At 43.3% G+C, this 17,505-nt stretch overlaps 1 protein-coding gene across 16 annotated transcripts in view; it reads right to left on the bottom strand.

Moving 5' to 3' along the window:
* The window catches only part of kazna (kazrin, periplakin interacting protein a), a 238,267-nt gene that overhangs the window by 6,733 nt on the left and 214,029 nt on the right, over positions 1-17,505 (bottom strand). For 5 of the 16 annotated variants that reach the window (XM_074642563.1, XM_074642562.1, XM_074642566.1 and 2 more), the window contains 6 exons: positions 13,830-13,966; positions 13,304-13,474; positions 11,776-11,859; positions 10,217-10,406; positions 7,478-7,614; positions 6,947-7,070 (listed from right to left, as the gene is read on the bottom strand). In XM_074642563.1, the coding sequence (XP_074498664.1) occupies positions 6,947-7,070; positions 7,478-7,614; positions 10,217-10,406; positions 11,776-11,859; positions 13,304-13,474; positions 13,830-13,966 (843 nt within the window). Of the gene's footprint in view, positions 1-5,943; positions 7,071-7,477; positions 7,615-10,216; positions 10,407-10,565; positions 10,588-11,775; positions 11,860-13,303; positions 13,475-13,829; positions 13,967-17,505 lie in introns of those variants that run through there. The other 11 variants (XM_074642568.1, XM_074642571.1, XM_074642573.1 and 8 more) reach the window with 9 other exon arrangements.

The following is a 17,505-nucleotide window of genomic DNA, read 5'->3' as shown; positions in this document are numbered from 1 at the left end:
AGAGCACAGAAGCCGTTTCCATGCTGCGAGGCCGACAAGCTCTTGTGTCTGCCTGTCTATAGAGAGCTTAATGCGGCCCAGACCACCTCTGAATGTGGTCTGAAAGATCCGATCTCAATGTGTCCTCAATGCGTCTCGAGTGCGTTCACACCGGTACTTACAGCTGTCCACTTGTGATCCGATCATGTTAACACCAGGTCTGAACAGGACCTCTGTGTCTCCTTGTTTCCACCAAAGACAGCGAATAGAAAGCCGACTTTATGACTCTATGGTTTTACTGCTCCGCTGTGTGTTTACTCAACGAGAGATTCACCACTGAATGATCGCAGCATCCAAATAAACAGATTTATATTAAACTCGACGTGGGTAATTCATCTCAAGCCGGATGCTTTTATGTGCCCTCCTCAGAGCCATACGTAAACTGAAGGTGCACTTAAAGTGCCCCTCGGAGAGCAATTCACGTTGAGCTGAATAAATCTGCTCTCTGGACAGAAATGCACTCTTGTCCAGGTACAAGGTCTGTTTTTCATTCCGGGGTGAGTCCTCACACAAAGACAACGTCACATAAAGAACTGATTGTTTGACGTCCAGTTGAAGGCCAACCTGTCTGTGACCTGAGGGTCGGGTCCTCCTGCGGGGCTGACCCTCTTAATGCCTATTTTAAAAAAGCAGAGAGGGTCAGAACAACATCCTGCAGCGATGTGGTCGTACTAATCTGAAGAGTTTTGATCCTTTATCTGAGGCCGTGGGTGTTGGGTAAACAGAGTGATGGATGGTGTTGTGTGGACGGAGCAGCAGCAGTGTGAACACTTCACATAACATACAGGAGACTGTTCTGTTTAAGCAATCAATCCCTAAACGTGCCCTTCAATAGCTGGTGTAATGGATGTTATTGCTACCAACATGGCAGCATTTCTGATGTGATGTCACACTCAGGATGAGGAATGGAGTAGCAGGTAGTGTTGATGCATATACAGTAGATGATACATCTGTTACAAATTGGACATTTTCCAGATTTTGCCATGAAAAATGTTTTACAATTGAATGGATCAAGAGTCCAGATGGACGTTTAAGATAAATTATTACACCCGAGTGGCGGCGAGCCAATGCTGCTCCTAGAAGCTATCTAGCTAGAGAATAAAGTGCCTTAAAGGACCAGATCCACATGTTGGGAAATACGTTTATTCACTTTCTTGCTGAGAGTTAGAGAAGATTGATTCAACACGGTAAATGAAGCTACAACCAGCCTATTTCCAGTCTATGCTAAGCTAAGCTAACCAGCTGTAGCTTCATGTTTAGCTCACAGACATGAACGTTGTATCAACTCTCCACAAGAAAGTGTATTTCCCAAAATGTAAAACTATTCCTTTAAAAGTGCTAAATACGGGATTGAGAGCATTATTATTGCCTCAACATGGCGATGGCAGGCAGACGGATCGCAGCAATAAAACCGCTATAGGTTTAGGAAAGAACAACATGATTGGGCTTAAAACTACTACGTTTGTAAAGTGAAAATGACACTTAACGTTGTGAACACGGGACATGAACGATCAGCTGATTGTAATGTGAAAGTGAAACTCAACACACGGGACACAACCAGCGCTCTCCTGGATGAAAGCCTTGTGTTTGTTGGACCCGTCCTGTGTGTCTCTTTCACTCTTTAAACTTCGTCACAACAGCTCTTTCCCAGAGCGTTTGCTGTTGCCGCGGATGGGTTTACATTGTAGTTAATGGAAAGTCTGGTGCGTTGCATACCGGTGCTGAAAGGTGCCTTGTGCGGCAGTATCGAACAGCGATGGGCGTGACAAAGCGTCAGTATTTGACGCCCTGGGAATGAGAACGGGCTGGTGCAAGGCTTCCGCGATGCCGCCGTTGGTTGGTTGGCGACCGTGAGCGAGCCAGTGGGGCACGCTCACATGCACGAATAAACACGCACTAAAAGCTTGCATGTCCGGTCCGGTGATGTCAATGAAGCGCGGAGAAGCTCTGATTACAACACACACATTACTCCTCTATATCTTTACATAGCAGATAGTTGTTTGCTTCTATATTCATGCTCTGGATATCAAACATTATTACACGGCTTTGTTGAATACTCGATTCTGATTGGTTAATCACAGCCTTCTACGGCTGTTATTGCTTTATAGCAGACCGTTGCTATGTATAACAGACCGTTGCTATGTATAACAGACCGTTGCTATGTATAGCAGACTGCTGCTATCTATAGCAGACCGTTGCTATGTATAACAGACCGTTGCTATGTATAGCAGACTGCTGCTATCTATAGCAGACCGTTGCTATGTATAACAGACCGTTGCTATGTATAGCAGACCGCTGCTATGTATAGCAGACTGCTGCTATGTATAACAGACCGTTGCTATGAGCGCAGTTCCGCTGTCGGACTCTGGCGGACCGTTTTTGTGTAAAATTATTGATTTCTTCAGTAAGTAGCCGTGTAATAAACAGGATAATGTACAGCTAGCGGGTCATTGTTGTGAAATAAACCCCTTCATGGCGATGAGAGACCACCCCGGCATCGCCCTGTTGGGGTTTCTTTCCAATAATGACCGGCTCGCTGTACATTATCCCTTACTTAACTGCCAGAAGAATGAGAATCTGTAAAGTCTATCTGAAGTCTGTGTTGAACTAATATCAATATGTCATGGAAAGTTGGAGGAAGAGACTTAAAGTTCAGGAGGATGCTGTTGGAGTAATATCAATAAACAAGAAAAGAACACTTGCTCTTGCCCCCTGAAAGCATAATATTGCATATAATAATAATAGCATCATCATATACAGAACGGTAGCACTCAATTGTTTTGGGATGATTTGCATCAGAATTAGATTGAACTTGAAGAAGTGCTAAGTTACAAGGTCGTTTAGAAGAGTCTGCAAACACAGTTTGCAACCCAGCCAGCACAGCTCATTTTGAAAGCAATTGGAACTTGTGTACCTTTGGTCTCACTGAGTCTGATTGATTACGTCTTGGGTCACTTCACTGTGTTGAGAGTCCGGTGGAGGTCAGGCAAGAGGGGGGTCGGTGTTAGAGGTCAGGGGTCAAATCAAAGCAGAACATTATCGACACCATGTGCTGACACATATGAGCTCTGCTCCAACAGTCTGACATGGCTTCCTTTCCCCTCTCCTCGGTTCTCTGAGGACTGATTTCAATATGGAAGAGGCTTTTCATGGCGAATAAGGAGTTAAGATTGGGAAAGAGAGGAAAGGAGGCCATTTGGAAGCTTTTGGGATGCAGTCCTCTCACAGATGGACTTGCAGGGCTGAGGGAGGCTAACGCATGTGTTACAAATGGCAGCCCCGCCCCCCCCTCAGCGTAAAGGGACCAATCAGGATTAGAGCAACACCACGACAGTATGAACACGTAAACACACAGACATTAACACAGGGAAAGAGAGGACAGCCACATGGAAGTTCAACGTTATTTATTTTATTTTAAAATAATCTTATTTAGTTCTTTTGAGCGTAATGTTTTTGTTGCCATGCCTTTAAACGTCCGCTACTATCCACTTCTAAAACATGTCAGGACCTCACAATAGAAGTCCTCCACTGAGGCCTACATCTTTGCCTTTAAATAAAAACTCTTTAATAATAATAATATTAATTTTCTGTAATGTTATCTCATTTACAAAAAGTAAAATATTTGTGGAAAATAAAAAAAAACAAAAAAACAAAGAGACCGTGGCTCAAAAAACATAAAAATCATACAATATTTTTCATTTGATATGTTTTTTTTCCCCGTCAGCAGAGGTTGGTTAAATGAAAAAATAGCCTTGATTTTTCATACATTTCATTAAATGCTTAATGAAATAAACTGCTTGAGCTGTTCTTTTAATACATACAATTAAATACATGGTGACTTATCTATGAATTACCTTAGTGATTCACCTCTAAATCCAATATAGCTAAATGATAATCCCCCTCGCTGCGTACACGGACGCTCTTTTGACTGAATGCAGCTCCGGTGTAATCTGTGACTCTGTAGTGTTTCAGATGAGACAGTGTTAGTTTAATATAACAGGGAGAGAATAGATTTCCTGGGGGTGGCAGTGCAGACTCCGGCTCCATCCAATGAAAGGAGGAAAATAATCCAACGTCTCTAGTCATTCTTTTGCTTGAAGAAACGCTATTAACCTTTGGCACCGAGTTAATTGCTTTTTTTTTTTTTTTACAGCAATGGCCTGAACTCTGCATCAGAATCTGGGGGTCGTGGGAGAAGGTACGCTTCAGTTCGATTAGCTCACTTAAATCTGATTTTTAACCTCCTCGTTATTGTCATAACAGTCCATTTAATGCCTGCTCAGGCCTTGAAATTCAGATTTTCTGGTAAAATGACCTAATTCCTGAGGTTTAGAAAAGCGTTGACCATCAGTCTAATATCTAGGATATCTCACTTATGCTATTCTAATTTTAGACTACCTTTTCCCAGAATAACTCATACTTTTTAAGTATTAATATAAGAACATACATCAGACCAACACATATGGCTACTTCGCAAAAAGTCAAGGCCGTGCCCCCTTTTGGGGGGAAAGAAAACTGAAGATCTCACAGACTTCAATGCAGTTTGACGTGTGTTTGGATTGTAATTTTGACAAATTCATATGCATTCATCTCTTGTTATACATATATACATACGACGGAGCTTTAGGGCCACATTGAGGAAAAAAACTATATCTGAGATTTTGAGAATAAAGTCATAATATTACGAGAAAAAAAGTCGTAATAATATGAGAATAAAGTCAGACGTTTAAGAGAAAAAGTCGTAGCATTATGAGAGTCATAATATTATAATGTAGTAATTTAACGTGTTATTTTAGAGAGGAAATAGAGCAGCTGTGTGAAAATGAGGAATGTGGAGCATCTTGTGAAGTTCTACTTTAGTTTAGGTTTCACAAATAACCAAATCCTTCATCTTTTGGCTCATCAGCAGCACATTATCATCAGTATCAGGACCTGGAAAAGATTGTGCAAGAAACTGCGTTTATTCTGAAGAAAGAACCACACGCACCTGATGGAGAAACTGACTCTTTTGTGGAGGAGGAAATTACTTTTTTACTTGTAAACTTCTGACTTTATTCTCATAATATTACGAAATTTTTTCTCGTAAAATTATGACTTTATTCTTGTAATATTACGACTTTTTGTTCTCGTAAAGTTATACGTTTATTCTCATAATATTACGACTTTTTTTTCTGGAAATAGTATGACTTTATTCTCATTAAATTACAATTTGTTTCTCGTAATATTATGACTTTATTCTCAAAATCTCAGATTTTTTTTCCCCTCAATGTGGCCCTAATACTCTGCCGTACAAACATTTGTTTTATGCACATGTCTAATAATTATTTTGCAACCTTGCCTGAACCTGAGCGTTTGCGCTACCTTAATAAATGAAGGTTGATCGCCGCCATGTCTCTTCAGTCTTTATTATGACACAGTGTTATTGGTTTTATTGTTGGGGCAACCAACTACACAGCAACTCTTCAGCGTAGCGTTATAACTATTAGCGGTTTGTTTAAAGTAGAAGTTTGGAGACATGTTTCAACTTCTTGTGTTTACGGTGTTACCGTCTACGAGGAACACAGGGTTGTTTTGCGTGGTGATGCGTGCCTACTCTGGTTGACGTATTGCCGGTCTGATGTACAGCTACAAGCTACTGTAAGATCCTACAGTAAGAAAATGGTACAAAGCCTCATGAATAAGCGGAATAATTATTTAATCGTTCAAAGTGTAGCGCTGCGTTTTCTTTGTGACTTTGCTGACCTTTAATATTTCAGATGTATTTTGCATAAAGAGCCTTGTAGGTGCAGATTAAAATGTTTAAGCTCTTGAACAAGAATCAGAATGTTGTTTTTTTTTCTAATAACTTCATTTGAAATGGAGGAAATCATGAATAAACATCATGAAATCAGTAACTGACCTCTCTTTTCTTTTTGTTTCTCCTCGACAACATACCCAGAGAAAGACATTTCTGTTTGGTTTTGTCCAGCATGCATTCGGGGGGACTGGGACTATGTGCATGCATGTCACACATGTACCTCATGTACCTTCTATCTGAACAGATAGAAAACACATTTCTTACATTTCCTGTGTGGCTTCATGTTGCCGTGGAACAAACTGTTCTGCATAGAAAGTTTATTCCTCGCTTAGCAGCGTCTTTGAAGTCTCGTTTGAGCGAACATCAAGGAGTGCACAGTTTTCTTGGCGGCTGAGGGATGTGTTGTACGACCGAATTAGAGGCGGATTTGAGGAGTCTGCATGTTGCCGACAGGAAACTGTTCTCATCATGGCAGTGTGGAAGGAGGGGAGTGGGGGGGGATGGACCAAGCAGGACAATAAACAGGGAGGAGTTCAAGTTAGAAGGTAGTGAGAGGAGGAGGGGAGTCAAAAATAAGAAAAAGGCATTCAGGACAAGGAGACATTTACACGCACAAAGTGCACATCAACTGTTGTTATTTACAAGTACAGCAGTCCTTCAAGTTTCCAGTTGAGTGAAAACAAAAAGTCAAAATGTAAAGAACAATTAAAAGATCCAATAACACAGCCGTTTTCGGAGGGCAGATACAATAGAACATATCCACATGGTCGCTGTGTCACACTCTATTTACAGGACTGTACATACATACAGGTGCTATTTGCTCGTTAAGGTTTCACACTTCAGCGAAGCAAGACGCACCTCCCGCTTCTCACATGGCCTCCGACCACGGGCGCATGCACACACTCTCACACACATATGCATGTTGTGTGAGACTGCGCAGGCACACACATTATTATATCTGTATACACACACACACACATCCTCTCACACACACAACTCTACGCTGTCTTCTGATAAACGCCACAAAGGCTCTCCAGGTTGGTTTCGCTCGGACATGTGTGCTTTACCAGTCTGCATCTTCCTCTATGTAATAATCAGGCGTTGAAGTACCATCAAACAAACCGGGGTCGAGGGACTTGCGCTGCTTTCCCCGGGCGAAGACGCGCGACAGAGAGCCCAGCCCCATCTTCTCTTTCTTCTTCTTACGCTTCGCCTCCTCCAGATCTTCTAGGGACTGGAGGAAGAGAAAGAGAGAGAGAGAGAGAGAGTGAGAGAGAGAGGGAGCCGCGGGAAGGGAGAAGATGAAGAGATGGGTAGAGGGGAACAGAGAGATACAAGAGCGGAGAAGAAGTCAGGGAAGTGGTGCGATAAAGACCAGGAAAGATAAAGATCACAACACAAAGGGGCTCTGACATGCTGCCGGGCATGCACTTAATGCAACAACCACAACCGCTTCTCACATGAATTCAAGTCACAGCTGCAGAGTGAGTACACGACAGACTGCGTGGGGGCAAACATGAATTCAGCCGGATCGATGGCGGAAGGAAACGACAGCGGCCCGGGGAGCAGGACAGTCGGCAGCTACTACAAAAGGGGGGTGGGGGGTGATTACTGTGGTGGTGGTGGTGGGGCAGCTCTTACATTGCAGAGGGAGTGAGTCCGATGGCGTGGTGAGTTGATGTCGCTGGGTGTGGATGACCGGTCTCCCTCTTGAGCCGAGGCGTCGGAGATGATGGAGGGCTGACGCGAGTGGCACGGGCTCACCCGCACGGCAGCCACTAAACGGGACGAGAGGGAAACAGATCACACTTGTTTTTTTTGTTTTGGGGATGTGGGGGGGTGTGTGTGTTTGGGCACCAAAAGTAGTGAACATCTGATTCTTCTCAACGATGCCACTAAATGAATATATATTTAAAAAGCCCCCGACTAAAAGCCTGAAATTATTTGCAATCATCTGCAGTTGCTAAGCAACAGTGAAAACAGCTTCACAGAGGTTGAGCGGGTGTGTGTGTACCAGTGAGACTGATACATACAGTACAACAAATTGCATAGCAATTTGGGGGTTCGTGACTGTTCACACGTTCTCCCTGTTTTAGTGTCTTTGTCTGCTTCTTCCTCCAGATGTCCCCAATTAGTCTCCAACCCCGAGGCTGCCCTTTAAAACAATCTCTAGGAGGACTGAGACGGACGCCTGCTCTGCTGCAAGAGAGGCTAATTTGTGTAGAACTTTTTCAGGCTGGCAGTCCTTAAGTTTAGAAATGTTTAGTCTGATGTTTTTGGAGGTTTGGTGTGAACCTCTCTCACTGCCAGCTTCTGTGTGGTTGGCCCAGACACATTGAGACACACATAGACCTGTTTCTTCTTTAAGGGGGTCCAGGGGGTGTTTAGGGGGAGACAGCAGGTCAACAGTAGATGTCACATAGAAGTGGTGTACATCATCTGAAAGCTGAGAACCTGAAGATTAATTTGAGATGCAGCTCATCACTGTGTGTCTAGTTGTTCTAGTCATTAATCAGAAATAAACATGAATTAATTAATTAAAATAAATTATAAAAGTGTATAATGGTTTAGAACATTATGATAGAAGTATATGATGACCATCCCCATGTTTTATTATGTCTCACAAGTTGTTGCAGCAATTTTTGGGTTGATATCATTTGTTACACAGATTTGGTGCAAAATTTAACCATTTTTTATCTATCAAGAATTAATAATAATTATCAATAATCCCTCCAAAATACCACATTAAGACACCAAGACCTTGAGGAACACCACCAAGCTAGCTTGACATGGTTATTACCGATGGATTCTCTAGTTTTTTCAGTTTCACAGGATGATATTTTCACTCTAGCTTTAAAACTGAGCCCGCTGCAGCCTCTTAAAGACAGTAATGTTGGCTGGGATCGCTCTCGGAAAGGGGAGATTATTTAACTATAAAGTTACCTCCGGACTATAGCTATTTCATAATAACTATTGTTTCATCTTTTGTATGTTGCTCACTTAATTTACCACATACTGATTTGCAGCTGGATGGGATGGGTGACGATTGGCTTAGCTGCACTGCTGCAATGCAACACAGGAACAGAAAGAACAGTTCTGTTTTTTCAGACACAGGGAGTAACAGAAGTCAAAGTCGCTGAGCTTTGCAAGGGAAAGCTGCCTGTTAACTGTGTTTTGAATTTCAAATGGGAGTCAATGACTATTCATGCTTTGGCTTGCAGTTTGCGATGCACTTCAGCTGCCTGGTGGTGTGTATGTACAGTATGCCATGCTTCACTTAAAGGGATAGTTTGGGTGTTTTGAAATGGGGTTGTGAGGTACTTATCAATAGTCAGTGTGTTACCTACAGTAAACACAGGACAGGAGTTACCGCACAGAAGCGAAGTAATGTACTGCTGTGGACGGGCGCCCACCTAAAAAATCAATATCAGGTTTTAATCAAGTGTACGCTATATTTAGAATATTTTCACCGCTTTACGAGGAACTGAAGCCGTTGTATCCATCTATGATCAGTTTGTGCTATTGTGTGACTTTGGTGAATCCAAACTAACCAAAGTCGCACAATAACACAACACAAGCTAACCAATTGAGGCAGCGGTAGACCAGCGACTCCTGTGTTCTGCAAATTAAAATTATTGTTTTTTTCAATGGAGTCTGGTTGTTTCGGCTTCAGCTCCCTGTCGGAAACTGTATGGCTGTCTCACGGCAAGGTAAACTGGTGAAAATATTCTAAATATAGCGTACATTTGAACTGATATTGGCCTTTCTTTAAGGTGACTAAAATACGTTTTGCTGCTGCTCCGTCCTCAGCAGTACGTTGCTTTGCTTTTGTGTCGTTACTCCTGTCTGCTTCTCCAAACTGGGGGCGTGCCGACCGTCATCTACTGAAGGTAATGCACCGACTATGGATAATAATCTCATACAACCCCACTTCAAAACACCCAAACTATCCCTTTAATTAGTGACAGAACGTGTTGTTTCACCTCCTTCATCTGTGGTGTCAGTTAAATGGTGAAAAAGCTACAGTGGCAGAGGCGCCTGAAAAGTAAAGTGAAAAAAGCTGCAAAATATAGTCAAACAAATCGAAGAAGTTTCCCTCAGGAAACAACAGAAACAATACTTATAACACTCCCAGCGGATCCTCAGCTGCCACCATTCTCAAAGACAAATGGAAGCTGTAAAGCCAAAAGTAATGTTCACTGTAACTGCTACATAAAGCGCATGAAATGTGACGACCGGAGCGTCATCGGCTGCCAACAGCGTGGTCGTACTGAGCAGATGGCAACGAGTGCATGTGTGTGAAGCAGGTTCACATGAGCATGCAGAGGGTAACTGATGGTATCGCGTGTTGCGGTATACGTGTGCTCGTGTCGCTCCTACCTTGTCTGTCAGTGGGATGCCCCGTGTGGACGTAGAGGGTCTGCTGACTCTGTCTGATGGCAGCAGTCAGCGGAAGGTCAGCCTGCATCACCCACTCCTGGTTGTTGCCGTTGACGACCGCTTCCGTGGGCATGGCCAGAGAGTGACGCTTGGGCACGTCCTTGGTCAGCGTGGAGAGCGACTGTTTAGCCTTAAGAAGGTTAGACAGACAGACGCAAATCAATCAGACGGCAAAATCACATCAAGCAACAATCCTTGAGAGAAATGTTTCTGAGTTGTCTTTGAGTCGGTGTTTTTTTCTCTTTATGTGTCAAAATGTACATGTTGAGTTATGTCTCCAGAATCCTACTTCTAAGTCTCTGAGAGTATGCGGACCAGTGAGTTCTCCCCTGGGCTCCTCATGTGGTTGTTTCTCTTAAGAAAAATGGAGCTGTATTCATGTTCGTCTTTTGTTGTGTGAAATCTCTCCTTACCACTCCAGAGACCGCAGAGGAGACAAAAAAAAAACTAGAATTACCGCCTTGCAGTTGTATGCCTCCGCCGATCAGTCAAGTTGCCTGTAAATGTCATCACTTCCTCATTTTATCCTAGTAGATATTTGTGTGGAATTGTCATAATTTTCATATGACCTCTTGGCCAAAAACGTGTTTTGTGAGGTCACAGTGAGCTTGACCTTTGACCACCAAAATCTTATCAGTTCATCGTTGATATTAAGGGACGTTTGTGCCAAATTTGAAGAAATTCCCTCGAGGCGTTTCTGAGATGTTCACGAGAACGGACCGGACAGACGGACAACCAGAAAACATCATGTGTCCGGCCACGGCATGGAGGCATAAAAAAGGAGGAGAAGAAAATCTGGAGGTTTTTGCTGTTTGCTTCCTTTCGGGTGGGAAGTCAGCGGTTGCTGGGGTGTGAAAATGGAGAAATAATGAAGCTTCTCCAGAAGTTTAATGAATACATTTTCTCTCTTCATAAAAAGCACAAATCATCTTTTAACAGGAACCACAACGAGCTGCTGGAGCCTTGGGAGATGTGTTTATGTGTCTGTCAAAAGTTTTGTTTCCCTGTGAGTATGTTTTTTTGTTTTTTTTGATTAGCCTTGACATGTCTGTGTTTCACAAATGCTTAAAATGTTGTGCAAATCTTATTATCATGCCAAGCGACGGCAGGCTGCAAATCAACACAATCAGCTCCGTTGCAATCATCTCTACCTGCCAGCGGTCAAACGATTATCAATCAGAGTCTTTGACATGCAAAACAGAATACAATCACAAACCTTCGGAGGAATCATTAGTTGTCACAATATATTTTACCCCCTCAAGCATTTCTTCTCTCAATTATAAACACATTCAGATCAATCACAGCGGGAACCCGAGGGGATCACTGATGTTAGGATCACTGGGATCAGGCTCAGGGTTAGTCAAAAACGTGCAGCTGAGGGGGGAGAGGGGATGGGGGGGCTTTCCAAAACGACAATTAGGTCACAAGTAGGAGAGATTTCCAGGGAGCGGGAGGGTCAAGAAGAAAGGTCAAATTTGAAAGCTGGGGGCCCATCTTACCGCCATGACCCTAGGAGAGTAGTCCCTGTCCGCAACCCGCTCAAACACCCGGAACTCCATTCTCTGATTGACAGAGTTACTCATCTGGGGGGTTGGAGACATGATGGAGGGCTATACTGAACATTCAAAGGCTTTCTGAATAGTGCACAGTGACAGACAGACGTACTGTACACCAGGAAACAGTCATGAAAGTTGTTGTGAATATCTTCTTTTCCCTGTTCTGGTCAGTAGTTTCAACACTGTGTGTGTCTGAGCCTTAATAACTGTATGAAGGTTGAATTCACGCTAAGGGGCCGTTCACATGTAGCGTCTAAAAAGCAGGAAAACGCCAGCCGCGCTGCTTTCATCCTTTTATCCAATGTGCTTGGAAGGCTGCGCTCCTGTTGCGGCTGCCGCTACTAAGCAACCAAAACCTGCGCGCTGCGATGACGATGATGATGAATGTTGCGTTAATTTAGTAGTAAAAGCCTGACTGACTAAACGAAGCTCAGTCAAAACAAAGATAAATGGATTTCCAGCAACGTAAGATAGAGCTACACCAAGTGTTGTTTTCCCAGCGGAAGAGAGCTGCTCACGACCGACACAACACGGTTTGAGCTGCACTCGCCGCACATCACAGAGCGCAGCGCCCAAGTTGGGCTTTGCTGGACGCAGTCAATGGCACTGGACACAGCAAATAGTCGTCGTGGCGCAAACCGTTGGAAATAACGTGTTTCAGAGCGCAGTGGTGGCGTTGTGTCTGAAAGGACCTTCAGTGAGTGAGAGAAATGGAGAGAACTAAGAGAAAGAAATAATCAAGCATGAGTAAAACATGAATGAATCAATAAAAACTGATGAATATATCAGCCTTGTTTAGACCAGAAGTTCACGTCAGAGGAGAGAATTATTCAGCTTTCTTTCCTGAGAATTAAAAGTAAAATTAAAAGTAGGATTTAACATAAAAAATGCTGTTGCAGTCTACTTATTATTTTGATATTGTCAGTCTTTTAAAGTCACCAGAATGCAGGAAACAAAGTCTCTGAAACTCAAATACTTCTGGGGGAGGACCCCAAGAGCCCCCGATTTGGTTTTGAAGTACTCAGTTTTTTTTAGATCTCAAGGTTGGCAAGTATGCCTCGGACAGAAAGGGTGAAGTAAGTCAAATAGTCCGCGGGATAGATCATAAAGCTCTTGGCAAAAGTTGAACTATTCGCGCCCTGAAAAATATGTGCTTCATGACAGCGTCACTCCCGCATTTGAGCGATCCTGCCGCGCGTCTACATTCACAACAATGCATTTGAGGACGCAAAAAACGCAATATGTGTACGGCCCCTTAGGTGTCCCTCTTTCTGTCTTTATTTCGTCCCCTCCTTTTATTGGGGAATGTATTTTACACATAAAAAAGCAAAGTATACACACACAGACTTAACATGGAGAAAATCAAAGTTTACAATGGCAAAGAAAGAGATCAAATGTGTTTTAAAAGCATTAAAGAGAGACTGTCTCTCCCCGTCTAGTCCCCCCCTGTCTGTCTGTCTTTCTGTCTCACCATGGCCAGTTCAGCCTCCAGCTCCTTGATGCGGTTCTCCTTGAGGTCGAGCTGGGAGCGCAGCATCCCAGCGTGCTCCGTGGCTTCCTTGGTCTGCCGCCGCAGGTCCCACTTCTCTCTCTCCAGCAGGTCCTTCTCTTTGGCCAGCGCCTTCACCGCCTCCTCGCTCTCCTGGTGGACACAAGAGATCCTGATGGATTGGTTCACAAATCGAGCATACCTTCGAAAAATAAACTAAAGTCAAACCTGCTAGATAATGGCCACAGTGAACCACCATCTCACTACTTCCTGTGTTGTCTTGTCAGTTCTCTTTACACTTGAGCAGATTAGTTCACTGCACACGTCTATAAAACATTCCTATCCACACGTGCACACACATTTTGTTTTAAGGACTAATTCTGAGGAACGACACAACACGTGCTGACTTATTTATAAAACCAGGCCGCTGTTGCTTGGAAAGGCCTTTTTGTTTTAATGCTACACAAGGAGACTCTTTTTATTCATGCACAGAACATGGGTGCCATACTTTTCTGTGCTGCTCATAGTTGCGTATGAAGTCGCGGAGCTGCTCCTCCCGGCTCTCCAGTGTGGCATAAAGCTGCTGCATCTGGTTCACCAGGTCGGCTTTCTCTGCCTTCAGACGCTTACGGTCCGACTTCATGGCTGCAAGGGGAGAGAGAGAGAGGGAGAGAGAGGGAGAGGGAGGATTGTTAGTTAGCAGGAGGAAATAACAATGGGTTAAGTAACTTATTGGTGGTAAGTTAAATTACAGTATATAAATATGTCAGAAAAATAGTCCCCTTGTGTTTTGAACAGAGTCGTTTAAACCATGACGGAGAGAAAGAAAACCCGTTATGCACGTCTATTCCCACGGAGTGAAAACAACAACAAATGCATTTTTTTGTTGACCAAAGTGTTACAATTAACTTTCATGAACTGAAAACACACCGTGAAAGGGTTAAAGTTGTAAGATAAAAACACGGACAACTCCCAGACCGGACAACGTCGGGTCACGCCCTAAACAAGCATCCCCTGCTTTATGGTCTGTTGGACCATAATTTACTAAATAAACATCATGCTGACTTGAAACTAGCAATTGAGACCATAAACTCATGTTTACAATGTTTACTGAGGTATTAAATCAAGAGAGACTTCTATACAATCAGACTTCTTTTTGCAACCAGAGGAGTCGCCCCCTGCTGGCTGTTAGAAAGAATGACAGTTTAAGGCACTTCTCAGACCCGGCGGTTGCCCACTTTAGACGTAATAACTGCACAAAAGTGATTAATGTGCAGCATTTTCATTTAAACTCAGTACATGTGTATGAATCCAGATTGTAGCCATGAAGAATAATTAAGGTATTAGGCACTCTTCTTTAAAGTAGAAACATTAAACCTGCCGGTGTGATGTGGCGTGGCTGCGTGTTGATAAAAAGGGTGAATCACACATGAACCCTTCCTGTCAATCTCCTCTCTGCTGCTGGATTCGTTAGAGGCTGTGTCTCTGGTTTCATCTATATCTCTACCACACACTCTTTCTAATCCTCTGGCACCTCACCCACGCATCGCGATAAAGAATATGGTTCAGTGTAGTTATTCACGGAAGCTCTAATTTCCTCAAAGACAACATATCCTCTTTCTCTTCTCCTCTGCATCTCCTGCTTTCTCTTCATGCACGGCTGTTTTCCCAGACATCCGCTTTAAAAGCCGACTTCTCCCTCCAGCTATCTTCCCAAATGGACAACATGGGCTTTATTTACATTTGATGTATTCTCACTGTGTCTGTCCACCTTTGTCTTTTTTACTTTGACTTCTATTTCCAGCAGCTCTGACTGCTGGATATTCCACAACATCACACGGTTCTCTGTTTCCCTCTTGATGCTTGTTATTACGTGTTCACCTTTCTTCTTCATTCCCTCTTTCTTTCCCCCCTCCGAGCCAGCTGCGTGTCATTAATTAACTTATATCACAGCCCGGTTAACTGCGTGACATTCACAAGTTGTTGTCGTCTGGGGAGACTCGCTCAAGAATGGAAGCGCAGTTTCACAAGGACGGATTCACCCTCTCGTTTCCTCTCCTTCATTTCTCTCCTGTCACCCTTTCATATCTCTCCCTTTCACCCGTTTCTTCAGAGGTGGAATTCCCGAGCAAAAAAAAAAAAAGCGATACTCGAGCCAAACTAGCCGGCGAATGGAGACAAGAAACATCTCTCATTGGCCAAGAGAAACAGGAAACCTCCCAGCACCTGCCTCGGGAAGTGAAATCAAAGCCGTCTTTGAGATGAGCCAAAAACACTGCTGCTGCCTCACATCCTGCACCTGTGACCGTTTGGCAACATCGACCCTCCTGGTGTCAGATACAAGAAAGCACTCACTGTGACTCGGTTAAAAGGGTCCATTCACATTCGCAAATCATGTTAGCGCGGCTACTTACCACGTATAACCTACGTATGAGCACTTTTAATGACCGAAGACGGTCCTGAGGCTCATTGTTACCTTACACTAAAGAATGTAGGTGAGATGAGGGAAGCACTCGCATGTCTCCTCCTGCTGACAGCCACATTAATGACTAACATACTCCGTGGCTCGGTCCAAGCCTCCAAGAAGTATTACCAGATGAAACAAGAAGGAACCACCTAGGAAGCGTACAGAGCTGAAGCTAATGCGTGTGGAGCTGGAGGAGGAGGAAGACACGGAGACGCTTCAATTTAATAGTCTTTTCATGGAGGAATGATATCCGTGAAAGCGCCTATCTTCAGTCTTGCCATGCATTGCAGGGATATATTTTTGAGTATTTGGGTACTTTTTCAATTATATCTAGTTGTCCTCCATGTCTGCAATGTGCATCAATGGATGTCTTTGTGCAAAGTGATGTGTGCCTGCATGCACATTTAGATACTAAAAGCTACTCCAGCCTGTTTGAGCAGATCAGGACTCATGCAAAACAAACACTCGCCATCAAAAGTCCAAGTTCCCAGTGCTCGATGTTAAAAGCAGAAACACCTGCCTGTATCACGCTCTCTCTAATATCTGCACAAGTGTTGTTGTTTTTTTAGCTCACCACACAAAGGCTCTTCTGCTACCAAAGCCCTCGTGCTTTAAAGTAGTTTAATGTGAGCATCGTCTACTGCAGTGGGCTAAAAGCCTTTTGTCTGCTGGGCTCTTCTGGAGGGCTGAGATTGCCAGCAACAAGTGGCCAACTCATTAGTTATTACACTGGACTCCTCAGGGAGCTCCTACTGGCTGGAGACACTTTGGTATTTTAGGGACGCTATCGCAAGCCAACATTTAGTCCGTTTTAACTAGTCTGAACTCTGGTGCGGACCAAAACAACCGCGAGTGAGAGAGAGGTGGTCTCCGACTGTTTCCAAGCGAACTAAAACGCAGGCTGCCTGTGCGAGCATTTGTTGAGATGGACCCAGGTAAACGACAGGTTAACATGAGTGGGAGAGGACTGACCTGGACTTCTGTAGAAGTCTGATGTTTGCTTGACATCTGGGTCGAAAAGAACATACAGAATGTGCTAAATAAAGTCCACAAAAATAGCTATGTTTATAAAGTAATTCTATATAAACTGGAAGAGAAGGGATTTGTGAGCAATATATCAAAGTCTGTGATTCCCTGCATAGAAGTGGCAGCTCTCGACACAAAGAAGAGAAATTCAATCCTTCATAAACGCAACTTCATTTTTTATTTGGTCCGTTTTAATTTGTGCATTTTGAAACCAAACCAGACTAAATAGAAAACGAACCAAAAGAACCAAATATAAATCCTTAATGATATACACAAACATGAAGATAGTAATAAAGTTAATCTGTTCTTGCAAACCGTACAAAATACATTTATGAATGCTCTGTGACTTAGTCTTATAATACTGGGCCAAATATTACCAAAAAGCGTAGAATAAAATCTGAATATAGAGAGGACAAATAGCATGTATGTTCTATACCTATCTATATGACGTATACAGTATCTGTCATATAGCTTTTGACACAACCACAAACCCGATAGTGTTCAAGATTTGGATCTGTGCTCGCTGCTACTTCCTCCTGCTTCAGACGGAGACAGGCGAGCTGTTTTCCTCTACTTCTACAGTGTGTTCCAATCCACGTACTTCCAGAAGTACACTTCAATGTAGTGCACTTTGTGCACTCTGTACTCACTTGAGTAGTGCGTAAATTTCAACGGGGTAGGGTCGTCTCAA

This window comes from Sebastes fasciatus, chromosome 8, assembly GCF_043250625.1.
Source record: "Sebastes fasciatus isolate fSebFas1 chromosome 8, fSebFas1.pri, whole genome shotgun sequence".
Lineage (NCBI taxonomy): Eukaryota > Metazoa > Chordata > Actinopteri > Perciformes > Sebastidae > Sebastes > Sebastes fasciatus.
This window is presented reverse-complemented; position numbering and strand designations above follow the sequence as displayed.